The sequence below is a fragment of the Narcine bancroftii genome, chromosome 3, assembly GCF_036971445.1.
Source record: "Narcine bancroftii isolate sNarBan1 chromosome 3, sNarBan1.hap1, whole genome shotgun sequence".
Taxonomy (NCBI): domain Eukaryota; kingdom Metazoa; phylum Chordata; class Chondrichthyes; order Torpediniformes; family Narcinidae; genus Narcine; species Narcine bancroftii.
Window position 1 is genome coordinate 246,520,575 of NC_091471.1, and position 27,003 is coordinate 246,547,577.

At 42.1% G+C, this 27,003-nt stretch overlaps 1 protein-coding gene across 1 annotated transcript in view; it reads right to left on the bottom strand.

The window, feature by feature from the left end:
* Positions 1-27,003, bottom strand: part of LOC138758466 (voltage-dependent P/Q-type calcium channel subunit alpha-1A-like) — a 371,903-nt gene that overhangs the window by 18,104 nt on the left and 326,796 nt on the right. The window contains exons 40-42 of the mRNA XM_069927418.1: positions 26,330-26,439; positions 21,924-22,059; positions 7,406-7,519 (exon numbers count right to left, since the gene is read on the bottom strand). Of these exons, the coding sequence (XP_069783519.1) occupies positions 7,406-7,519; positions 21,924-22,059; positions 26,330-26,439 (360 nt within the window). The remainder of the gene's footprint in view (positions 1-7,405; positions 7,520-21,923; positions 22,060-26,329; positions 26,440-27,003) is intronic.

Sequence of the window (27,003 nt, forward strand, 5' to 3'; positions counted from 1 at the left end):
TAGTGACTCAAAAGGCTGAATATACAGGCTCTGTTAAAAATTTTCCCACTGGTGCAGCCTTCACCCAAGTCTTCCGATGGGCAGTGAGGAGGAGCTGAGCCCTGTTGAGATGAGGTAGAGGGTGCAGTGATGGATCTACTGTGGTGCTTTAACCTCTGAGTCCACAGTGATTTGCTTACATTCATTATCTGTTTACAGTCCTTTATCTATTTCGTAGTTTTTTGGCACAACCAGAAAGTGGTAATTCTGCCTCACCCGCAGGGAAAAGAACCTCGGGGTTGTATGCAATGCATGTACTCTGGCAATGAATCCGAAATCTGACGCCAATGGAAGCTCTGGGGTCTGTGCCTTGTTGACCTCTCTGATTTGATAACAGTTCTTATCCAATCATATCCTCCATGCATTTTAACCACAATTCAACAGAGAACCTGCCAACATGCTCACTGTTCCTTCAAGATAACGGAATATATTTCCTTTAACAGCTTTTTCATTCACTCAACAATATTTCAAATAACAAACCCTCCGCGTCTCAACAAATAATTTAACAGTAATATTTATTTCTTTTAATATTTGTATATAAACGCTGTGCATATGTATCGCTTGTCTGTAGGTGTGTTATGTCTGTATGCGTGTTTGCAGTGTGTTGCACGCTGTTTAGCTGGGTTGTACTTGGACAATTGGATGATAAATAAACTTGAACTTTACGGGCTCAATCATCATAAAGGTTTCAGTTTGCTACCAACATAGAAATGGAACTTTACTTTTCTCTGCAATGTGGCAAACATTCTCTCTTCAATCAGAACTATTGTCCTGTTAATGATCACAATTCAGCAAAATGCCCTTTATCCAGAATTCAAACAACCGGCAGCCTCAAGGCAAAAACAAAAAAATTGTGGAAAATAAATACGAAAGTTGGTGACCTCTAGCCATCAGTAGCCAATCACGCCACACGCAATCTCAAGCAACCGGAAGATTCACTTACCCGGCATCCATCAATCCCCGTAGGCGTTGGATGCCGGGGGGGGGGGTTTAACTGTTCATGCTTTCTCATGCTAGGTTATCAGTGCAGAATCATTCCAGGAACATGCAAGCCTTGAGTCTGGGTGTGTGCAAAAACCCTTGGCATGCACGCTGTTATAAGGGCACGTTCAGTTGTGATCAGTATAGGGCTTTAAAATGTTACACTACAGATCCCTCAGTAGTTTAGTGGAAGAGGATTTTGTTTTGCATGGTGCGACTGTGGCAAGAAGGAATTGGGTGCCAACACTCGACCAATGCTCTTTGAAACATTTTGAATTTTGAGCGACATGGACGGAGTAGATGTAGAACGGTTGTTTCCCACGGTGAGAGAGTCTCAGACAAGAGGGCACAGCTTCAGGATTGAAGGGCATCCGCTTAGAACAGAGATGTGAAGGAATTTATTTAGCCGAGGGGAGAGAGGGGTGAATCCACGGAATTTGTTGCAGAGCCCAGGTCATTGGGCAGAGACTAATAGGTTCTTGATTTGCCAGGGCATCAAAGGTTATGGGGAGAAGACCGGGCAGTGGGGCCAAGTGGGAAAATGGATCAGCTCATGATTAAATGGCAGATGGGCTGAATGGTCTATTTTTGCTCCTACTTCATACATTATTTCAATCTAGAAGACCTGGACCACAGACAAGGCCCAAGGCACACATCTGGGTGGCAGAAGTAACTTTGATTGCCTCCCTTTCAACTTCCGAGGTAGATAGTGAGATAGAGCCTGAGGAGTCCTTGGAAGAGCACTTGGCCAATTTCTGGTGGCTCTGTAAGATGGAAGAGCCTTTGGACAAAAATAATAGATGATCAAGAGGGGATCAAAAAAACCATTTACTCTTCTGAGAGGCAGGTCTTCCATCACAAACAAGTTTAAAATAACTTAATAAAATGCACCATTTTATTTTTAAAGACAATTAAATAGTCATTCTCTTCAAGAAATGTGACCGTCTACTTATTCCTTAGGGAAGATTTTGGGAATGTGCAGAGAAGATTTACAAGGATGTTACCAAGACTTGAGGAGCTGAGTTCCGGGGCTAAGGTTAAAAAATTTTGGACTTTATTCCCCGGAGCATAGAAGAATGAGGGGAGATTTGATAGAGGTATTCAAAATTATGAGGTGTAAATGCAGGCAGGCTTCTTCCACTGAGGTTAGGAGAGACAATAACTAGAGGACATTGGGTGAAGGATGGAAGGTGAAATGTTTAAAGGGAACATGGGTGGGGGAAGCTGCTCTTTCTGATTTTATAAATGACCTGGGGGTAGAAGTGGTCAGTAAGTTTGCAGACAACACAAACGGTTTGTGGTGTGGTGGATAGCATCGAAAGTTGCCAGGATGTAGCCAGAATGCAGAGTTGGGCGGAGAAGTGGCTGATGGAGTTCAAAGCGGAGAAGTGCAGTGATTCATTTTAGAAGGCGAATCTGAAGGTGACGTGCATGGTTAATGGCAGGATTCTTTACCATGTGGAAAAACAGAGGGACATTGGGGGACCAAATCCTTAGACCTCTCCAGGTTGCCATACAGGTTAACAAGGTAGTTAAGAAGGCGAATGATATGGTGGCTTTTATTAGTCAGCTGACTGAGTTCAAGCACCGTGAGGTTACATTACAGCTCCATAAAATGCAAGTTTGACCACCCTTGGAATATTGCGTTCAGTTCTGTTCACCTCATTGCAGGAAAGATGTGGAAGCTTTGGAGAGAGAGTGCAGAGATTAACCAGGATTGAAGAACAATGAATAAAAAATAGAGGGGGTGGGAGGTAGAGAAGGTGTAGATTGGTCAATAGTTTCATACCGTGCATCATTGTACTATGCTGTAATAGTCTATAGTCTATATAACTTCTTCACACAGAGTATGTGGAGCGAGCTGCCACTTGAGGTGAAAGCAGGCTCGATTTTGACATTTAAAAAAAAAACCCCTCTAAGCTGTGCATGCGTGTGTGCGCACAAACGATCAGCAGGCGTGGGCATGAGGGAAACCAGCGTGCGCGCATTTGTGCGTACGTGCCCGCACATCCCAGCTCGCTCAAGTGTGCACCCGCGGGTCATTTGTGCAAGCGTGCATGCGCACAGCTTAGAGTGAACACCGATTATAGAGGGTTATGCTCCAGGTGCAGATTAGTGGGCAAGGCACTTCAGCACAGATTTAATGAGCCAAAGGGCCTGTTTCTGTACTATCGTGTTCTATGATTCTAAAAGAGCTGGATAAAATGTGCCATTAATATTTAAATACAACTATGAGAAATTGAGTTCATTAAAGAAAATTAAATGGCTATTCAAAAAAATATTTTTTCCTTTGGAGAAGAACTCTTAATTTTTGCATCACCTTCGTTATAATCACATCACTGTCAGATGTGCATGGACAATTATTTGAGGAAAAATGGTCAACGCCATGACCCCTTCAACAAATGAACATGCCCGGTAAACGTGACAATTGGACAAAACGCAGCTTTCAGACAGACAGGAGCAATTGAAACACAAAAGAGAGACCAAGACAGGGTACATACACTGAGGTTATTCCCACGGTTCCGCACTTTTCTCCTCTGCTAACAGCCGCACGTGAAGGTGCGCATTGAGAAGGGTGGGAGGTGAAAACACAAGACAGGAGCGACAGGACAGAGGTGACAGAAAGTGACCACAGCAGGATTCCCCACATCGAAAAGGCAGCAGCGAGTGTGTCCGAGGTTTGGAGAGAAGGACACAAATAAAGTCAGTTGGTTTTATTTTCAGTGAACAAAGCAGATAAACAAAAGGGGCAGAAGGGAAAAAGCACAAAGATACAACAGTTATACAATAAGCTGATAGAAAGAGCAGGACAGAACACACCAGACGGTTTCACAATTATTAAAGAGAAGTGCATTGTCCAGACCAACAGAATTTCTTTCAGGTGGAAGAATGGGTTTTGGTCTCTTGTAACATTCAGGGAGTATAGATGGGAATATCCAACAACACAAATAAAACAATTATTTTCTTTATTAATGAATTGAATTAATGTGATAGGAAGATGGGGAAGCAATGAAGCTTCCCTAATCAAAACCAGATTTGATATTAACAACTGACCTGTTCATAATTGGATGATTCCCGGAATGAAAGGGTTATCATATGAAGAGCATTTGACGGCTCTTGGCCTGTGTTCATTGGAATTTAGGAGATTGAGGGGGGGATCTTATTGAACTATTTCAAACATTGAAAGGCATGGACAGAGTAGATGTAGAAAGGTTGTTTCCCATGGTGGGAGATTCCAGGACAACGTTAGGATTGAAGGGCGTCTGCTTAGAATAGAGATGTGTGGGAATTACTTCAGCCGGAGGGTGGTGGACCTGCATAATTTGTTGCCACGGCAGATGTGGAGGCCGGGCCATTGGGTTTATTTAAGGCAGAGATTGATAGGTTCTTGATTAGCCAGGGCATCAAAGGTTATGGGGAGAAGGCCGGGCAATGGGGGCTGAGTGACAAAATGGATCAGCTCATGATTAAATGGTGGGTCAGACTTGATGGGCTGAATAGCAAGTCCGTGGATGAAAGGAAAATAGAGGGCTACAAGGAAGAAAGGATTTATTTTCTTGGTAGGAATGCATAACCCGGATCAGCATCGAGGACTGAAGAATGGCCTGTAGCATTGGAGGTTCTATGTCTTATATTTTTCAGGCTGCGAGGTGAGGTAGTAGAAAATTAACCGAGAAGCCAAAAGATTTAGACCAATGTGTATCCATACATGGAATGGGCTAATGATCATTTGTATTGATCTTCCACTGGTTCTCGACTCCTCGGCTCAGAGAAATATCTTCCCTCAACCCCAGTGAAAAAAAAGGCACGTTTCAATGAGATAATTTCTAATTTTATAAATTCTGATGATTAAAGGCTGAGTTCATTCCATTTCTCTTCATAAGGCAAACATACCATCCCAAGAACCAGTCTCCTGAATCCTGTGGCTCTCTCTGGGAGGTGGATCCTATTTTTTGGTTAGCAGATCAACATTGTACACAATTCCCCCCCACCCGCAGCACCATCAAAATGACGTGGTTGCGCCTCCACACCCTACAACCATGGGTCTGTGACATCGGAGGGAGAAGAGGTGTGATGGTGGCACCTGGAGGAAGTTCATGGCAGGTATGGCACCTATTCTCTCCTCCTCCTCTCTTACTGAGTGAGTTCTTGAATGTCAATTTGTGGCCCACCACCATGGTTACCCTAATGCCTCCCCCACCCCAAATAGATGTTCTGACACCGACTCGGCTCCTCTCCTCCCCCACCTTCCCCTTTTCAATCAGGCACCTGCCTCACGCCTTGAAGCAGGGCCCAGACCCAAAACGCTGATCACCCTTCCCACAGATGCTGTGTTTCTCCAGCACACTTTGTGTATTGCACAAGGGTCTTTCTGCCTTGCTGCTATAATACTTTAGCTCTCAATGATTTGTCTCTGAGGACAAATAGGTCATCGGAATATCAACTCTCCAAACATGTCACCTTTTGAGTCGTATGCTGTTTTCCTGTGGGGCACCAAAATGGATCACCTTGCATTTTCCCACATCATGCCTCATCTGCTGTGTTTTTGGCCAGTTAACGTTGCTCATTTTGTAATCTATTTCCTTTATGCACCATCCAAAGCAGCTTCGTATCGTTGTACGGAAACACAACATTGTGCACCGTCAGCCAAATTGTTGAAGGAGCCTTTGCCACAACCTACCAATTTGAGAAATATGCAGGCATTCCCACTCTTTGCTTTCTGTTAACCCCATGGACCCTGGCCACTTTTAATAAATATATATATATATATATATATATATATATATATATATATAAATATATATATTCCAGACTGGGTCCATGGGTAAACTTCAATGTGATCCAGCTGGGGTCTTGGAGAATATGCGCTTGTTGGTACTCCCTGAAAACAGGAACATGGAGGCTAAAGGGTTAAATTAATCTCACTGTATGCCTGCTTATGACCCTGAATTCTCTAATCTTCTATACAGAATCAAACGCTCTCTGAAAAGTCAAATACACTAGATCCAAAATTGAACTAATTGACCACAGACTCTAAAGGGACTCTCGACACTAAACAGCAACTCTTTGTCTGCCTTACAGCAGGCAGAAGGGAATTTCATGAGATATCGCATGTTCTGTTCTACTACATGATAATTATCACTGACTATCAATCAAAGAAAATGCTTGGCAAAGCTCATCGGAAGTTTATCTCCAGAGATGGCAATTAAATGCACATCTCCTAAAAAAAGGAACGGTCATGAAACAAAATAAAAAAAACATACAGATGGAAAAGGCAAACAAGCCCTTTTTGAACTTAACAACCAGCCAACGTTCAGTGTTGCTTTTGCCAAGGGTTATAATGTCATTAGTATTCCTATTTCTGGCTGGATGTCAGCATTTGAAATCTACTTTTCCATTGCATGTCACAGTTTGGGGCACTTTGTAATGCTTAGAAATGTTTCCTGCTTTCCTCTACAGGGTAAATATTGAGCAAAGTTTGCCAACATTGCCAACAATTCCCGTACAGATTTAGCTGACGCTCTCCGTATGAACCAGAGGTTTCAAATTACAACCCCCCCCACCCCACCAAAGCCACAGTCCACCTCAAGCAATCCCAATGCTCTGCGATTAGTAGGATATTGCTTATGGTGGTGCGTGAGTGGAAGGGAAGGTTGAGAATCACTGCTCTAGACTCAATTGTTACTGAAATATTTTGCTGGAGAAAAATTGTCATTGGCCCATTTGGAGTTCTGAAACTGTGCACATAACGAGTCAATGAGGGATGATTAAAATAGTGGTTTTCAAACTTTTTCTTACCCCCTTAAGCAATCCCTCACTAATCACAGAGCACTTATGGAACAGGGATTGCTTAAGGTGGGATGTGAGTTTGATGGGGGGGGGGGTGGAACTGTTCTAAAACTGCTGGTCTAAGACCAATAGCACTCAGCAGAAACATTATTCTGGGTTTGATGTTCAGTTTAACTGAAATCAGATGCAGGACATTTCAGGAGTGAAACACCAACTGCCGACAAGTCAAGAAACATCCCTGAAGGCCCAAGGGAGTTGGTGAACCTTCCAAGTCCAGACCCGATGCAGGGTCTCGACATGAAAGGTTGCTTCGATAGATGCTGCTTGCCTGCTGAGATTCCGCAGCCATAGTTTCTTTGCTTCAGATGTTGGCTATAACCTTCAGTCCTAGTCATTGTGGATGCCTTTCTTCCCATTTATTATTTACTGGCTTTCTAAGTCAGAAGAACAATTTATCTTGGGTAGGGGTATAGGAACCTAAAGAGTTCTCCTGAAATGCATGTGAGTGTAAATTCATTAGCACAGATTGCATTGGAAGAGTTAAGTGAATGGAACGCAATACAGGACGCAGCAGAGTAGGTCTCACTGAGCTCACTTGGTTCCCTGCTGGAAGTCGTGGCATGGAGGATGCTCGACTTTGGCCTTCCATCAGGAGGTACTGGTCGCTGTCCGAGTAGGCGTCCCTCCCCATTTCTTGCATCTCCACAGCCTGCAAGACAAAGCCAAATTTGGGGGGGTATTAAAGGGAAGGAAACATCAGCCCCAGCTGCGCCCGAGTGAGCGAGAAGGCTCCTTGTTCTCTCTGCTGCGCCTGCCACTCCATCACCTGCCCAATGTGTTCACAGAAACCAATGTCTAAGGAGAGGGGAAGCTCCCACCAGATTACACAGGGCAACAAAGACATTGCTTCCTGAACACTTCTGGGCACATTTCATGGATTTTGGGCTGCTGATCGCGAAAAGCCCACGCCATCTGTTGGCTGCTGACAACTGTGGTCAAAGCTCTCACACCAGGCGGTGGACTGCTGGAGACAGGCTGAAGGAGCTACCGGGCATAGGATCCAGGGATGCGAGAGAGGGCGTTGAAGGTTTCCTCACCACGCCGGAGGTTGGGATCTGGAGCTCGGGCGGCCGATGGTCTGGACCGGACTTTGTGCGGCTGTGGAAGCTGCGAGGGTGCTGGAGGCAAATCCACGGACACTCTGAGGGAGAGTTCTCTTTCTCTGACTGTAAGAGGCGCTTCAGGCAATTTCTGCCGATGGTGAATCTGTCTGCCTCACAGCAGACAAAAGTGATTTTCATGTAATATTGCTGTTTTATTACATGACAATAAGGGAATCTTGAATCTTTTAGATATAACCTATTTTTGTGATTTCCTGTCATATTTTAAGTCTACTTCAAACATACAAAACCATGAAGGTGCAACATGTCTTTGAAATTTCATTTACTGACATCTTCCTGGCTGACCTTGGTGGCCGTCAGTGACGAACATGGTGAATGGTTTCATCAGGACATTGTGACCATGGAAAAGGGGTATCAGGGCAACTGGAATCCATCAATGCTGGTTGACTATTTTTGGACGCTTACATGAGAGGAATCAGATGCTGAGTACAAATGAAAATCAGCGGGAAACATTTTTCAGTCAGTTTAACGTGTCAGCAATGTTGTGATTAAACGAGCTAAATTCAATAAAAGTTAATGTAATGTTTCTCCAAACTCCTATGTGTTACAAAAAATCTGAAATTATCTTTGTGTTCAGCCTGAAGTCGTCTAGCATAATCCTCTATTTTTTTTAAGGAAGAAAACCTTTTGAAAAAAATTTTTTTGTCCAGAGTTAATAACGGTTTAATTCTTATTCTATATTGAATGTTGGCGAGGCCAGCCTTGATTGCCCATTCCCAGTAACCAGGAAAGGATGAACAAGGCCATTCAGGCCTCCATTCTAATTCAATGAAATCTTGGCTGCATGTGACCTAACTCCATCTCCCCCACACTACCCTGTAATCTACCCTTTTGCCCCATTGGACATGCAGCACAGTAACAGCCCCTTTCAGCCCACGAGCCCATGCCGCCCAATTACACCCCATTAACCTAGAACTCCTGCACATATTTTTGATAGGTGGGGGGAAACCAGAGGTTCTGAAGAGAAATGGGGAGGACGTACAAACTCCTTACTGACAGTGCGGTCCCGATTGCGCTCTAACTGTATTGAGCTGACCGCTACACTGACCTTGCTGGACCTTTACAAATACATCTCAATTACCCATTTCAAAATCCTGTTGATGTCAATTTTACCTCAATATTTTAATAGATCCCACAGGACTGGCCAATACCATGGGGGCTTTCTATTGCATCCTGTTCCAATGTTTATGCCATAACTTTATAAAACCTGACCAACTGGTTCTGTTTGTGGGTGTCCTGTCCCAAACTGATTCACCTCCACCTTCTGAAGGGCAATTAGGGATGGGGAATAAGCGCTGGCTTTGCCAGCAACATGCATCTCTGGAAAAGGAGTTGTGTATGGAGCTGAAGGTTGTTGAAGGTTACAAGAGGATATAGATGGGATGCAGAGTTGGACAGAAAAGTGGCAGATGGATTTCAATCCAGATAAGTGTGAGGTGATGCATTTTGGAAGGACAAATCAGAAGGCTGAGTACAGGGTTAATGGTTGGTTACAGGGTGATAGTATAGTTAAGAAGGCCTATGGGATGCTGGGATTCATTAATAAGGGATTGAATTCAGGAGTAGAGAGGTCATGTTACAACTCTACAAATCTTTGGTAAGACCACACTTATATTCATTTCTGGTCACCTCATTACAGGATGGAAGTGGAAGCAACGGAGAGAATTCAGAGGAGATTTACGAAGATGTTGCCGAGATTGGAAATTAAGTCTTACGAGGCAAGGTTAGCAGAGCGGGGACTTTTCACTTTGGAGTGTAGAAGAATGAGAGGAGACTTGATAGATTATGAGAGGCGTAGACAGGGTGGACAGCCAGCGCCTGTTTCCCAGGGCAGGGTCAGCAAACACCAGAGGACTTGAATACAAAGTGAAGGGAGGGAAGTTTAGGGGAGACATCAGGGGTAAGTGTTTGGCACAGAGTTGTGGGTACTTGGGATGGTGGTGAAGGCTGAAACATTGGGAGGATTTAAGAGACTCTAAGACAAGTGGATGAAAGAAAAATAGATGGTTATGGAGTAGGGAGGGTTTAGTATTATTTTAGGAAGGGATATATGGGTTGGCACAACACTGAGGACCAAAGGGCCTGTACTGGGCTGTAGTGTTCTATATTCTATGCTAGTCAAGACAACTGAATAAAATGCTTAATCTCAAAGCTACCTTCTTGTACAAACAAGATTCCCACCACCAGGTTCAGGAACAGCTGCTCCCCCTCCACCATCAGACTCCTCAACCACAAACTCAATCAGGAGCTTGTTTAAAGACTCTTACTTTATTCATTATTTATCGTTGCTATTAGCACCACCTATTAATTAATAATAATATTAATAAAAATAATGTTAATATAGACCCCGACTTACGTCGTCATGTTGTGATATTTCAAAGATATGATAATCAGAATCAGGTACTTTCGGTTTCAAGTTACGATGTTTCCCTCACTTGCATTACGTGGCACAGGTTTGTAATGCTATTCACTTTAAATTGTGTTGTATAAAATGTTTTCAGTATTTAAATTAAATTTATATAAAAATAAATGGTAGAGGGTGCTATTGTTTCAACTTACGATCATTTTAATTTACGATGTGAGTCCGGGAATGGAACTCTATCGTAAGTTGGGGTCTACCTGTATAGTAAAGCCCCTGGTATCTGGAATTCAAGCAACCGGCAGCTTCAAGCAACTGGTAAAATAAAATCGAGGAAAATAAATTAAAAATATTCAAATATATAAAGGAAAAATAATAGGTAAAAAATATACATTTAAAATTATAAAAGCAAAATGCTCTCGGAAGTAACACGTAAATCTTTGGTAATGGGAGCAAATATCCAGCCAGTGGAAGGCCTTGGTCGAGCTTAACAAATGACCTATCGCCTTTGGCACAATTAATACGTCAAAATGAAAATGTTAAAGGCATGAGAGTTTTGAATGAGGAATATAAGATTAATCTATTTGCTGATGATGTTTTATTATATTTGGTGGATCCGGGTATTTCTTTACCAGCAATTCAAGAATGTTTAGAAATTTATGGTCAATTATCTGGTTATAAAGTAAATTGGACAAAAGTGTAATTTTAACAATTTGTAAAAATGATTATTCAATGTATAAAAGTATTACAAATTTGAAGTGGACCACACAAATTAAATATTTAGGAATTAATGTTAATACGGAATTTCAAGAATTATATTCAATTAATTATCTTCCTTTAATAAAAAGGATTAAATTAGATTTGATTAAGTGGAAGGATTTGCCTTTGGGTCTATTAGGGAGGATTAATACTATAAAAATGAATATTTTTCCCCCGAATACAATATTTGTTTCAATCAATTCCTTGTTTTTTAAATAAAAGTTTTTTTAAGGATTTATATAAAGCAATTAGAGACTTTTTATGGAAGGGAAAATTTCCGAGGGTAGCGATGAGAAAGCTGATGTGGGATTTTCAATTTGGAGGTTTAAGATTACCGAATTTTCAACATTATTATGAAGCAGTTCAATTTAAATTTCTTAGTGCATTAATGAATATGGATGATCAGCCCAGTTGGGCAAAGGTAGAAATGGTGGTTATTTCAGAAAAATTTTCTCATGAGTTTTTGTTTCGATGGAATAAAAATTTATTACGAACTTATGATGTCCCAATATTGAAGCATTTATTAAACTTATGGACAAGTAAACTTAATAAATTGGGGCTCAAAAATAAATGGTCTAGACGATTGCCATTATATACCAATCAACTTGTTCCTTTTACAGTCTCCAATATTACTTTGAAACAGTGGGAAAGGAAGGGAATAAAAAATTTATCCGATTGTTTTTCTGAGGGATGTTTTTGTTCTTTTGATGAATTACAAAGGAAATTTGGTATTAGTGGAAACTCTGTATTCGTGTATTATCAATTAAGATCTTTTGTAAAACAGATATGTGGTCGACATATGATTTTATTGCCTGATTCTAATTTTGAGGAATATGTACTTTCAATACCACAAAAGGGATATATATCTGATTTGTATTGTATTTTACAAGAAATTGATAGTAAAAAAGATTGGGATAAAGATAAGTTGAAATGGGAAAAAGATTTAGGTTTTATAATAGCTGAAGAAGCTTGGATGGAAATTTGTCAGAATAGTATTAGGAAATTGGTTAATGCTAGATTAGCGATGATTAATTACAATTTTATACATCAGTTATATTTAACACCGGAGAAACTAAAAAAGTTTGGTCTTAGTAAGTCGGATTGCTGTTTTCGTTGTGACCAGACGGCTAATACTTTTTTGCATACTGTTTGGTTTTGTGATCGATTGCAACAGTTTTGGAAGGGTATTCAATCTATATTTAATAGTTTATATAATATTTGTCTTGTATTAGATCCTGGTATATTTTTATTAGGGAATATGCAATCATTAATTGATTTGGGCCTACAAGATTATCAGATTTCTTTATCTATTTAGCTTTAGCTGTGGCCAAGAAATGTATAGCTCTTACTTGGAAAGATAGAAATATATTAACTTTAGATAGATGGTATTTGGAGATGAAGTTCTGTTTGACTATGGAAAGGATATCTTTTTCAATTCAGGATAGGATGTCTTTTTATAAGTTAAAGTGGACTCCGTTTGCTAAATATATGCATTTAAGTTTGATTTAAATATGTTTTTAAGTTTGATATTTTAGTATTGATAATTTAAAAAAAAATTTTTTTCTTCTTTTTTTTGATGTTAGTATCTTTATTTGTTATGTTTTATCTTTTTTTGTGTAAGGGTTTTTTAAAATATATAATTATTGTTCATTTTATTAACTCTTCACTCTTTCACTCTTTATTTTGGGGGGGGTTGGACTAACTTTAAGCTAGGTCATTAATGTTGTGTACTAATTTGGTGGCGGGGTTTAGTTTATTTAGTCTGCCGATGTAGTATTGTAATTTTTATTATCTTATGTTTAATATTTTTACTGTAACTTTCTATTTTATTCATGTAATAAAAATCTTAAATAAAGTTTAAAAAAAACAAGTGACCTATCAAGGATGCACAACATCTCCTTTCGTCAGGAAGATGCAATTGAGAAGACTGAAGCGGACAAGGCTACCGGCCACCATCATATCAACCTTTCGTGGCAGAGAGGATCACTTGACATTATCGACTGGGATCGTTGTCTGAAGAGAGCAGGCAAAATTGTCGAGAAGCCTTTCCACCCTGCACACAGCATTTCTCAGTTACTCCAGTTGGGAAAGGAATATCAGAGCCAGCACCACCAAGCTGAGGAACAACTTCTTCTTCCCACGGGCATTGAGAATACTGAACGATCTAAGGAACTGCTCACACTCACTCTCTGAGTGTTCAGTAGACAACATTAATTAATTTATTTTTATATATTTGTTCTGCATATAGTTTGTATGGCATATGTTATGTCTGGATATGCGCTCACACCAAGGACAGGAGAAATCTGTCTCGTCGGCTTGCACTTGTGCAATCAGATGACAATACACTTGATATGAACGTGAATTTGTGGACCTATCCCACCCTGGAGTCACTCACTTCTCCCTCTTCCTGTTGGGGAGATGGTTCAAAAATGTGAAATTGCTCACCGACAGGTTCAAGGACAGTTTCATCAATGCAGCCATCAAGCTCCTGAAGGAACCCCACAACAGTACTCTCACGCTGCCATTGATTTGTAATTGATCTTTGCACTGTAACAATGCACACTGTAATTGTGCTCTGTTGCTTTCTCTGGATGTCAGAGTTGATTTGCCAGACTGATCACAATAGAACTTCCCTCACTCAATCAGATATAATGTGACAATAAATTTGAACTTGAAACTCGACCGAGTATTTCCCAAGTTCTCTGCATTAGGACGTTTCACCAGGTTTCAGACAAAAGGCAGGAGGAGCCGATTCAGATCCTCGTGCCTGCTGTGCCATTCTGTCAGAACATAGGTGACCATCCACCTTACGGTCAGTTTCCTGCACTAACCCCAGAACTCTAGATCAGTGGTTCTCAACCTTTTTCTTTCCACTCACTTACCACTCTAAGTCATCCCTATGCCATCAGTGCTCTGTGATTAGTAAAGGATTGCTTAAGGTGGGATGTGAGTGGGAACGGAAGGTTGAGAACCACTGCTCTAGACCCAATTGTTTTTGAAATATTTTGCTTGAAAAAAATTGTCATTGGCCCATTTCCTTTGGAGTTATGAAACCATACACATAACAAGTCAATGAGGTACGATTAAAACAGTGTTTTTCAAACATTTTCTTTCCACCTTAAGCAATCCTTTACTAATCAGAGAGCACCGATGGCACAGGGAATACTTAAAGTGTGATATGAGTGGGAAGAAAAAGGTTGAGAACCACTGCTCTAGATCCAAAAATCTATCATCTCCATCCTAAATATACTCAGGTAATCACTGTCCTTTAGGGTGGCAAATTCCCAAGATTCCCCAGATGTAAAACTTTCACACCATCACTGGGCCAATGACTTAACTTGAGACTGTGATCTTTGGTTCTGGTCACCCTACCCCAATCCTGCATCTACATTTTCAACCCCTAGTCCGGGGGTCATTTTGATGCCTACTGTCCATCCTCCATTCTTCCTTATAATCTCCCCTTTGAGTAGTAAATCCCCAGATGATGTTGGTCATTAAACAAATTGAAGTTACATATCAGAAATCATGCACATGTTATCTGAGTCAACATCTTCCCCTCAATCAACACCGTGTATGCATGAAGCATCTCATAACAGACACGTGAAAGTGTAGACGATGGAACCTTGGGCAAACAGAGAGAGTCGGTAGAACTCAGCAGGTCAGGTGGAGAAATGGGCAGTCAATGCTTTGAGTCAGGACTGTTTCTCAAGGGGACATCGCCCACACCAAAACAAAAGGAAGGGGAGGGTTCAGTAGTGGAGAGGGTCAAGAACCTCAAATTGTTAATATCTCCGAGGATCTATCGCGGAGCCTCCATGTTGATGCAATTACGAAGAAGGCCTGCCAACGCCTATACTTTGTGAAGTGCTTGAGGAAGACTCTCATAAAATTCTACAGGTGCAGCATGGAGAGCATTCTGGCCGGTTGCACCATCTCTCAGGACAAGAAAAAAAAAACTCCAGAGGGTTGTTAACTCGGCCTGCGACATCACAGGCAGCAGACTTCACTCCATCGAGGACTTCTACGTGGAGGAAGCAACCTCTATCCTCGAGGAACCCCACCACCAGGCCATGCCCCCTTCACTCTGCTCCCATCGGGAAGAAGTTACAGGAGCCTGAAGAAGAGCACCCAGTGGCACAAGGACAGCTTCTTCCCCTCCATCAGATTCCTGAATGATCAGTGAACCAAACACTTTGCCTGACTTTTCGTGATCTATTTAAAAAAAAATTATTGTTGTAAAGTGGTGTATATAAATGTTTGCACTGTGACACTGCCGCAAAACACCGGATTTTGTGACTTGTTCATGACAATAGATTCTGATTCTGAAGAGGTTAGGAAAGGACAGATTGAATGTCTAGTTCCATTCGTGGTCGCTGCCCAACTTGCACAGTCCATCCAGCTTCTCGCTGTTGGCATAAGTAGCTCTTGTATTTGCTTGGATTACAACATTCAATGCATTTAAGAATTTGCTTCCAAGAAACATGACAAAATACTGTATTAAAAATGTTTAAATAAGAATAAAATACCACAAAGAGTCTAAGGCATGTTATATAACTAGAATAGCCAGCACACAGCACTCCAGTGATTGATAGACCTTGATGATTAAGGATGAGTAAACCCATTCCAACCAGCTCACTGGGGTAGGCTTGTCGGAAGCAGCCAGAACTCGATTCCATTAGCAACAGTGTGCGGACAATCAACAAAGTATTTAGAGGAATGCTAACCTTTAAATAATGGCCTTCCTGACCATCGCTCTGCCACTACCTTTAACATTCTGATGCACGTGTTAAATAACTCAGAAATCCCAGCATTCCCAAACTCACAGGTCGCAGGCTTTTGGCAACTCGAGGTAAGGAATCCACGCAGGCTGCATGGTCAAAGGATTCACGCCAGGCTGGGGACAGCTGGAAACTGGCTGAAGGGGGCACTAGGCATGGGAACCGGGACTCGAGATGGTGCTGAGGGCAGGAGGGGCTCCCGAAGGGCGCTGAAGGCTTACTGATCATATCAGGTTTAGATCTAGAACTTGGAATGACAATGGTGTAATGACAGAGTGCTAGTGATAATCCTGACCACTAGAGGGAATTGAAGACAAGTTGTTGTAGCCAGGGGTAGATTCAAAATGGATGACTCCATGAAGTTGCGAGTTCTAAAGCTAATAAATTATAGTTGTTATAAAATAACCCAAGTTTCTTTATTACTCCTGGTACCAGGAGTGGAAGAAACATCAGGAGTGTGCAGAGAGAGAATAAGTTGATACCCGCAGAAAACATGGAGAGTGTAAAGACTCCTGATGCTGTAAATTGGTCTAGAAATGTCGACCATAAGAGGAGGTTGTTCAAATAATGATTTAAGCTGTACCTGCAAGCTATTGGACTCGATAGCAAACCTGATGGATGGAAAATTGCACTGCTATTTACTGTGGCAGGACCTCAAGCACTGGAGACTTTCAACACATTTGTTTTTGTTTTGTAATTCTTTATTTATTGCACTATGAACCATATCAACCAATATATTTACAGATGTATTTCTTTAAATATTCACAATGACATTTTCTCTTTTTTTCCCCCATCCCTCCCTTCCCCCTTCCCACCCCCCTCCAAAAACAGTAAATATTGGACATATAAAATACAATAAAACAATATCTTTATACAAAAGGAATACAAACAAAAAAGACGTATCATCTACTTAATCACATTAAATCTGATTGTGTTTATCTTCTTATCATTTTAGGTGGTGGTGGTCTGAGGCCTGCTTTTTCTGTTATGTTCCATATATGGTTCCCAGGGTTTTTCAAACATTGTAACTTTGTCTTTTAAATTATATGTGAGTTTTTTTCCCCAATGGGATACACTTAAACTTGGTTATATATTCCGTTAATGTTTATAGTCATATAGTCCAACGTGGCCATCTTATATCTTTATTTTCACTTCTTTTCTGCCTCTTCACCACCTCCATCCCCTTTTTTCTCATTACTGTTTTTTAAGTTTTCCTTTTTAATCTCAATATATGACAACACACTTAAGACATGAAATACCCCAACAATCCCCACAAGCAATAACCCTTTAACCCCAAATGAACCTCCCCTCCTTGGATTGCCCCTTGTCCCTTGACGGCAACCACAACCCTTTCCATTCGGTTTGTGAACTTACTCGCAAGTGTCAATCGATTTTGCAGTGACCATTATTGTCCCCCCAGCCCCCCCAGAGAACACTATTTTCTCTTATCCATCTTTAAATCTTTATATATACATTATCTTTACTTTATATTTTTACATATTTTTGTATATTTTCTTGCTGGTCTTCCTTCTTGTCACTCCTCCTCCTCTCTTCTCCTGTCCTGCAAATATTCAGCAAATTCTTTGGCTTTCTTTGGGTCCGAGAACAGTCTATTCCATTACCCAGGAATAAATACTTTGAGTACTGGTGGATGTCTTAATATAAAGTTATATCCTTTCTTCCATAAGATAGTTTTCGCCGTGTTGAATTCCTTCCTCTTCTTTAAAAGTTCGAACCTTATGTCGGGGTAAAAAAATATTTTTTTCTCCCTTATATTCCAAAGGCTTATTGTCTTCTCTAGCCTTCTTTCTTGCCTGCTCCAGTATGTTCTCTCTTGTCATATATCTTAGAAATTTTACCAATATGGATCTCGGTTTTTGATGTGGTGGCGGTTTCGGTACGAGTGCTCTAAGCACCCTTTTGATTTCTATTTCTTCATGTGAATCTGTCGTTCCCAGCACCTTCGGGATCCATCCTTCTATAAATTCCTTCATATCTGACCCTTCTTTGCCTTCTTTCAGGTCCACTATTTTTATGTTGTTTCGCCTACTGTAGTTTTCCAATTCGTCAATTTTTTGTAACAATAAATCTTGTGTCTCATTAATTTTTTTTCGTTCTTTTCCAACTTCCCTCTTAAATCATTTATCTCCATTTCTACAGCAGCTTCTCGTTCCTCTGCATTTTCTACTCTTTTCCCTATTTCAGACAGGACCAACTCTAAGCTTTGCATTCTGTCTTCAGCTCTTTTCATTTTTCTTTTGATTGAACTAAATTCTAATGATAGCCATTCTTTTAATGACCTCATTTGTCTTCAAAAAAGGCTTTATTTAAACTTTGTCCTTCTATTTACCTTCTTTTTTCCTTTGAAATTCTTGGTCGTCTTCCTCCTCCTCTTCTGTGTCTTCTCTTCTCTGTATCTATGTATCTTCATCCTTCTCTGGTGAGCTGCTTCTTTATCCTTGCTGGCCCTCCAGCTGCTGTGCCTCCTGTTGTTGGGCCTCCTGCCACAGGTCGTCCCCCTATCGGTCGTCCCGTTGCCGCTCACCCTCTTCCAAACCTTCATTCTCTTTCTCACCACTCTTCTTTTCTTCTTTCTTGCTTACTTCCCCCAGCCGAATGCCCCAATACTGGGCGTCTCTCAGCTGGCCACTCCTCAGCTGAGTCCCCCTCCCGCTGGCGTTAACCTTTTCTTTTACTTGGTCAGTTGCGCACCTCTTCTTGGCTCTGAGAGCCATTTTTGAAGTCTGCCGGTCGGGAGGACACCACTCCTCTGGGAACTCACCAACACCGGAGATCGGCCGCTCCTCTGAGGACTCACCAACACCGGAGATTGGCTGCTCTTCTCCGACATGCAGGTAAGGTCTGCCTTCTTCTTTCTTCTCCAGTGATGTTCCTTCTTCCCTTTTCTCTGCTATTCTTACTTTTTGTCTTTAGGGTGTCATCTTCTGTCTCTTCTCTGAAACTTTATCTTTCTCTTCCTGTATTTTATGTTTATTGAGCTCTGTTTTCTCACACTTTCTTTTTCTTTTCTCTGGAGAGGGCTGCTTCCACTCGACCAGCCACTACTCCATCACATGACTTCCATATTTGTTTTTGTTGAGGCATCTGACCAGGGCAGGTTCAAAAAGATTATCGAGATGGCGATCTTTGGAATTCCTCAAATTGACAATGGACAATGCTACAGTTGTAGAGAATTCCAGAACTTTGCAGAAGAGCATGACTTTCAACAAGTAACTTCAAGTCCTCTGCATCCATAGTCAAATGGTAAAGCAGAGAAAGGAGTTCACATAGTTAAACAGTTGCTCAAGAAAACACTAGACAGGGGCTCAGATCCTTTTCTAGCTCTATTGAGTTACCGAGCTTCACCATTTGAACATGGCATGTCACCCTGACAAGAAGTAGACTACATACAACACTTCCCTACTCTGCAGTCTCGACCAAGAACAACGATGTCAAACAGAAACAAAAACACCTGCAATGGAGACAAAAAGCAAACTATGATGTCAGCGAGAAGCTTTGGGCCACTGGCACAACATGACACCGGGAGACTCAGAGATTCCTACACTTGGGACAAAAAGGCCACTGTTTTGGAGGAAGTAGATCCAGGATCCTACATTGTCAGAACAGAAGTTGAACAGAAACTGTCAAATGCTGAAGAGGAATTGAAAGAGCCTGCTGAAAACGCAAGAGACACTGCAGAATTGGACAAATGTAGAGGATTCAGCATGCACACAACAGAGAAAACATCACCAGTGCTGGACAGTAATGGATCAGCGGAGTTTACACAAGCGCCCCTGATAAGAAGATCCATACGTATTATCAAATAACTTGACATTGTAAGAAAAAGAACTGCACATCTAAAAAGTTTATGCTGCTGATGTTTGTTTACACCTTCATGTTGAAATTTAAATTGAAATGAATACTGTATTAGTGTGTCATGTTGTTAGATTAAATATCTCAAGGAAAGTGGATGTAACAATAGAGTGCTAGTGATAATTCTGACCACTAGAGGGAGTTGGAGATGAGTTGTTGCAGCCAGGGTTAGATTCAAAATGGATTCCCCCACGAGCTCATGAGTTCTAAAGCTAATAAATTATAATTACTATAAAAGAACCAAGTTTCTTTATTACAATAAAAGAAACATCACAGATGTTTTGTACTGAAATGTGTGTGGCTGCAGAGGCTGTGGGAATGCTGGAGGTGAATCCATGGATACTCAGTGACTCTCATGGGACTCTCTTTTGCTTCTCTCTTTGTCTGCCTTACGGTACAATAAATGCAATTTTGTGTAATATTACACCTGTCTTATTACCTGATAGTAAAAGAATTGTGAATCTGAATTCAAAACTCCAGAGGACTGCTAACTCGACCTGTGAGATCATGGGCACCAGTATTCACTGCATCGAGAACATTTACAAGAGGCAGTGTCTTAAAAAAGCAGCCTCTAGCCTCAAAGACCCCCGCTACCCAGGCCATCCCCTCTTCATTCTGCTACCATCGGGGAAAAATGTACAGGAGCCTAAAGACGAGCCCTCAGCAGCACAAGGACAGCTTTGTCCCCGCTGCCATCAAATTCCTGAATAATCAATGAACCAAATACACTGCCTGACTTTTCGTTCACGATTATTGTTATATTTGTATAGTAAGGTTGTAAGATGGTTATAATAGGAATGTCTGTACTGTGACGATGGTGCAAAACACCAAATTTTGTGACTTGTTCTTGATAGTAAATTTTGACTTCGATTCTGCTTTTATCGAATATTTTCTGTGTATATGCCTTTTTTTAAATTTACTTTTCAATTATTGTACTTTTGCAGGCTGTGAGAGTTCTTTAATTGGCCAACCAGTCAAATTGTAATGACACAAAGGAATCTTTTTATTGATGGGTCCTTGCTAACTCCCTACTCTCTCTCACACCTGTTCCAACTCCCCTTGGTTTCTTGCCGGTAACCTACACTGGAGATTCATCACCATTACAACCACAGAGCAGCAGGGCTTGGCTTGAATTCACATCTGGTGACAGTAAGAAGCGGGAAAGGGGGAATCCAAGGCACAAGACTGCTGGACATTGTGCATTACAGTTTGCTCATTAATGCTGGAGAATTGTTCATCTGATAGCAATGGTACAGATACATAACCAACGTTTCAGGCCTGAGACCCTCATCAAAGTATGAGCAAAATACCAAAAGACATCCGAACAAAATGGTGGAGGGAGGGACAAGGGGAAGAGCACAATCCCACAACCAAGAAGTCAAAGGTCGATATTTAAATTTAGACATACGGCATGGTTACAGGCCCTTCCAGCCCACGAACTTGTGCTGCCCAAATATCCTCTATTAACCCGTAACCTCCATAGATTTTGAAAGGTGGGAGAAAACCAGAGCACCCAGGGGAAACCCACACGGACATGGGGTGAACATACAAACTCCTTGCAGACATCACGGGATTCGAGATGGATCACTGGCGCTGCAATAGCGTTGCGCTGACCACTATACTAGCCATGCCACATATGGGAGGGAGGGCAGGAGAGAGATAAAAAGCTGAGGGCCGATAGGAGGAGGGGACTGCTCTCTGAATGTAGAGGGAATGGGGTGGAGAGGTGGAGGAAAGGCAAACAAGGGATGGGGGGGGGGAGAGAGAGAGAGATATGGGCTTAACAGAAACCAGAGAAATTGATGTTAATCCCATCTGGTTGGAGAATGCCCAGATTAGTTCTGCTCCTCCAATTTGTAGGTGGCCTTGGTTTGGCAGTGCATTAGGCCATGGACAGACATGCTGGCGACCAGCAGATCATTGTGGGGGGAAGTATTCGTTTGAGGTCAGAGGTGAGCGCCATGATCTTGTTATTAATCACCAATACTGGACCATCTAGTCAGGCGTGCAAGGCAGGGGAAGGCAGAATTATTCAAGAGCTGGTGTCCAACTGGGCTGAGGTGTGGACGGCCACTATTTCCCCATCGAAGAATGAACAACCACAAGACAATAATAATAATGGAATGGTGTAACATCAGGAAAAGCAGCCGTGACTACCTGTACCTGAGAGTTCAGCCGAGTGTCTTCTATATCCTCCGATGGAACTCGTTCAGGACTCCACGCTCCTGTCTGCTGAAACATTTTTTGAGCTCGATCCGTCATCCAAGATTGACTCTCCTTTATAATCCCATCTTGAGGTCTATGGGCAGAGGAACCAAACATTTAGAAAGGACATCAGTACACACCGAGCTGCAACTACCCAACACCAGGCAGAATCTCCCACTACATCACCTTGCCTGCGAGGAATTAAACAGGGGCATGAGCCAAATTTTCACCGAGCAATAGTCTGTCCTTCTACACTGGAATATGGAAATCAATTTAATGACATTTCTGCCTCACATTTCTCAGGGGAATATTCCGGAAAGGATTTGCAAAAAAAAAAATCATATTTCAGAAAAGGTGATCTTTTTAAGATGCATGCCACCTCCCTCATTTTTGGAATACACAACTAATAAATGGTTCATGTCTTCTGATTGATCAAGGTGGGGGCATTTGCCCTAACATGATAGAATCTTCTTAATTTCCTTTTTATACTTATGATTAATTATTAAATTAAACCTCATGGACTGTAGTCAGTCTCAGAGAAGGCTCACTAAATATAATTTCCTAAAGACCTCCTGCTAAGTGCCCACCTCGGCACACGAGAAGGTACCTTACAGCGGCCATGATCAATGAGGGCCCTACGGGGGCCACAGCATATTTAAGTAAAATCCTTGTTTTCCCTTCACTCTACGTAACTTAAATTTTTTTTATGTAGTCGGTATGGAAAAACTTGTCTGGAAGGAGGCCCTTAAACTTTGAGCAGAGACCCTGGGGGGGGGGGGGGGTGGGGTTGGGGGTGGGGCATAGTGAAAAAAAAGGGTTGGGAATGGCTGCCTAATGAAGCAGCTTTAATCCCTTCTTAGATGGAGGTGGGTCTCTGCCTTCGAGCATCTGCCCCTGTACGGTTTCTTCCCAAGTATGTGTGCACCAAACTGTGCCTGTGGGTGTGCACATAGAATTATCTTGCAGCAGGGCCAAGTCTCCACTTGTTCTGGACCTCCTTGAGACTGGACTAGGACTTTGCTCGGCGGAGCTGATTACGTAGAAGCTGGTGTGCAATGGCTACTGCCTGTTAAAATAATTCCGGCAACGACCTCCCAACTGGAGTGAAAGCAACTCTACCTCGATCCCAAGGGACTGGCTAAGAAGATCTTTGTGAGGTGGATCCTTCCTCAACATCACATTTGTTCCCCGTATCTCGAACTTTTACCCTCTCTTCCAAATTCTTGCTCGTTGGGGTTAGCGCAACGCCTTCACTGCCCCAGCGATTGGGACTGGACCGGGGTTTGAATTTTGTGCTGTCTGGAAGGAGCTTGTACGTTCTCCCCGTGGTTGCGTGGGTTTTCTCTGGGGGCTCCGGTGTCAAGTCTAGTCAAGTCATCTATATTTATTGTTCATGCCATGCTCGCATGGTAAAGATGAGATAAGGTTTCTCCAGGACCATGCAGCAGATTTATATAAATATAAATTAAAATAGAGGTTAAAATATTAAGATGTATACAGTAAAAGTGCACACTATCCACAAATGTTCTGGGAATTCAGGAGCCTGATGGTTCAGGGGGAAAAAATTGTTGCCCAATCTGGACGTAAGGACGTTCCTCCTACCAGATGGCAGAAGGGAGAACAGTTTACATGAGGGGTGTGTGGAGTCCTTCACAATGTTTATTGCTTTCCACGTTCAAAAAACATACACCGGGGGGTAAAGGTTAATTGGAAGGCATGGATTCATGGGCTGAAATGGCCTCCTACTGTGCTGTGTGTCTAAATAAAAGAAACCCCTAGCATTACCCACTCAGTTGTGATGGCCACTCTCTGCTTTCCTTTATCCAGGACTCCAGTAAGACTGCAAACAACTTCATCTTTTTCCCTTGTCACCAGTCGTGTCCATGCCCCTTTTCCAATTTGCTTATTGTTACCTCTTCTCAGACTTGCTGCTCATTGCTGGAAAGTGGTGTAGTGCAACGCTATTACAGCGCCAGGGACCTGGGTTCGAATCTGGTTAAGGTGTTTGTACGTTCTCCCCGTGACCTGTGTGGGGGAGAACTTATGGGGTGTGGAGGGTTGTAGGATGGTGTAATTGGATGGCATGAACTTAAATGGCCAGAATCAGTTTCTTCCATGTTGTAAATTAAAAAAATGATTCTTCGCCCATGCTTTTGTTACTGTTCTCTGGACTTAATCTACCCAGGGCCATTCTAACAATTAAATAGGTCCCTGTTCTCACTGACCTATAGTGTTGCCTGATCTCCACACAATAACTTCTTCCTCGACCACATCTCTTTCCCCAGCCGTTGTTGCTGTGGCTTTCCAGGTCCTCTCGCATCCTGTTGGTTTGGTTTGCCTTTCTCCCTTCCCCACAATGAATTATTAGGGGCCCCTTCCCCTGAGTCGATGGTAAGTCCAATTCATGCAGTCCTCTAGGCACCTCTGTGATACCAAAAGGCACAGGACATTCAGCCCCTGGAGTCTGCCCCACCATTCAATCACGAGCTGGACAATTTTGCCACTCAGCCCCAGCGACCAGCCTTCTCCCCATAAATAACCTTTGATAACACATATGAAAATTGGTGATATAATTTGTTTTAAATTATATGTGCAGCACGGTAACAGGCCTCAATCCTATGCCGCCCAATTAAGCTACATTTTGAGAGGTGGAAAAACATATGGTCAAAAGACACCCTCAGTTCAGTATTTTTAACCTGTTATTTTTATGTATTTACATGTATTTCCAACATCTTTTCAGTGGTTATACTTTGAGTATACGTGGGCTGGAATGAATTTAGTTTTTATCTACAGCATGGTAGAAGCCGATGCCGGCCATTTAAACCTGTGCCGTGCAATTACATCCAAATTAACCTACAGCCCATACGTTTTTGGAGGGTGGGAGGAAACTGGAGCACCCGTAGGAAACCCACGCAGGCACGGGGAGAATGTACAAACTCCTTACAGGCAGTGGCAGATTCAAACCTGGATCACTGGCGATAAAATAGCATCGCACTAACCTTGCCACCCACCAAGGAAGGGTGTTAAATGCATTCACCTGCTTTTTAATCATTAAGCATGCACGTTTCAAGGGTTGCATCGGTGAGAGGAGGACATGGGTTTCTCAGTGCGAGACAGTATGAGGAAATGGTGATATTGGTATCACTGCCTTGATTGGGAGGAGAACAATGAAACCTTATCCCTCTGGTCACCCTAATTATTTGGGTCATTTATTGGATTCAGACGATCGTCCGCAAGTTTTTGTCTCTTTGTTTGGAACGACTAGAAGAATTGAAAGCAAGGAGAAGAATTTTCAACTCGACCTGCTTGGTTGAGTTGAAAACTCAGCTACCATCTGAGATTCTATTATGTAAAAAAACCCCATATTTATTTATTTCTTTGCATAGATGAAGTATTTTTCTGTCTGTCTGTGTGTTATGTCTGATTGTGTGTCTGCGTGTTTTGCACCGAGGACCGGAGAACGCTGTTTCGTCGGGTCGTACTTGTACAATTGGGTGACAATAAACTTGAATTGTGCATTACAGCTGGATAGGTTCAATGGGAAAGGAGGAACCAGTCCCTCGGTGGCAAGGCCTGCTTTTATCGTCTGTCCCCAACTGCCCTTGAACTGAATGGTTTCTTGGGGCTTGGCAGAGACATGTTGGCTGGAACCGATAATGGTAGGGTCAGTGAGAATCAGGAGTGAACATCCTTTTTACATTCTAGCCCATTGATTCATCAGGTCAGATAAACAGTCAAACCATAGGAGCAGAAATAGGCTATTTGGCCCATCGAGTCTGCCCTGCCATTCAATCAGCCCCACTGTCCAATCTTATATTAATCCAATTAAAACAATGGAACATTACAGCACAGAAACAGGCCCTTTGACCCTTCTGGTCCATGCTGAACTATTATTCTGCTTAGTCCCACTGACCTGTACTCAGACCATAGCCCTCTGTACCCCTCCGATCCATTTTCCTTAAATGGTAAAATGGTGCCCGCATTCACCACTTCAGCTGGCAGCTCGTTCCACGCTCCCACCACTCTAATGTTTCCCCTAATCCTCTCCCCTTACACCCTCACCCCATGTTCTCTATTAATGCAGAATGTTTCACCAGCCAGACTCTTGATTACAGATCCAGTGGGTTAAGATGGAAGAAAGCAAAACTAAAAGAATAAATCACAGCCATAACCTTTAAAAGTACGTGACATTTACATCATTCACCGATAACATTTAATGTGTGATTCTTCTGCACAACAGTTCCAATGAGATTTGCCAGAGGTTTGATAGTGATCCAATGATCTGCCCTCAACTTTGTAGCATTAAATTCGTTCAGCACGGATTACACCACATTACAAATTAACTCACTGGCGGTCAAACTTACAGGGCATTCCCAGAGATGTGCTGCTGTTCCGGCAAGGTGCTCTGACCCGGATCCATCTCCTGGGTAGGTGATGGTGGCTCCATGCGCTGAAATAGTAATGGCGTTCGATTCTGTGTGAGATATAACATGGCCTAGGGCTGGCATCAGACAGACTTATGGGAATGAAGATATCAGATTCAGAATGTGATGCCGTAAGAAGATTCATTTACTTCCCAGGTCACTCTGGATTCTGGGAAAAAGGAGGTCATTTAACACCACGGCTGTGAGAACTTTGCACGATCCATACCTCGAGAATACTGGTAGAAATTGCTGCTTATAAATGTTACAGCATAACTAACAAATCAGATTATTTTCAGTCACAATATGCACAGGGAAAAATGATTATTGACGTTGGCATTTTTTGACCCAAAAATTCAAGTCATTTTGGGGATTTAAGGTGAGGTGGTCCATGGAAGGGGACAATCCGATTGGATAGATCAGCCTAGAGGCCAGATGGGGAGGGATGGGCATTCAGAGATGCCCATGCAAACTTTAAATCAGCAAGTTTCAAACTTCAAGCACATATCAGCCAGGGAGAGTGGGGGGGGGGGGGGGGGAAAGAGAGAGAGAGAGAGAGAGAGAGAGATAGGGAGAGAGTAGAGAGAGAGAGAGTAGAGAGAATAGAAAGAGATAGA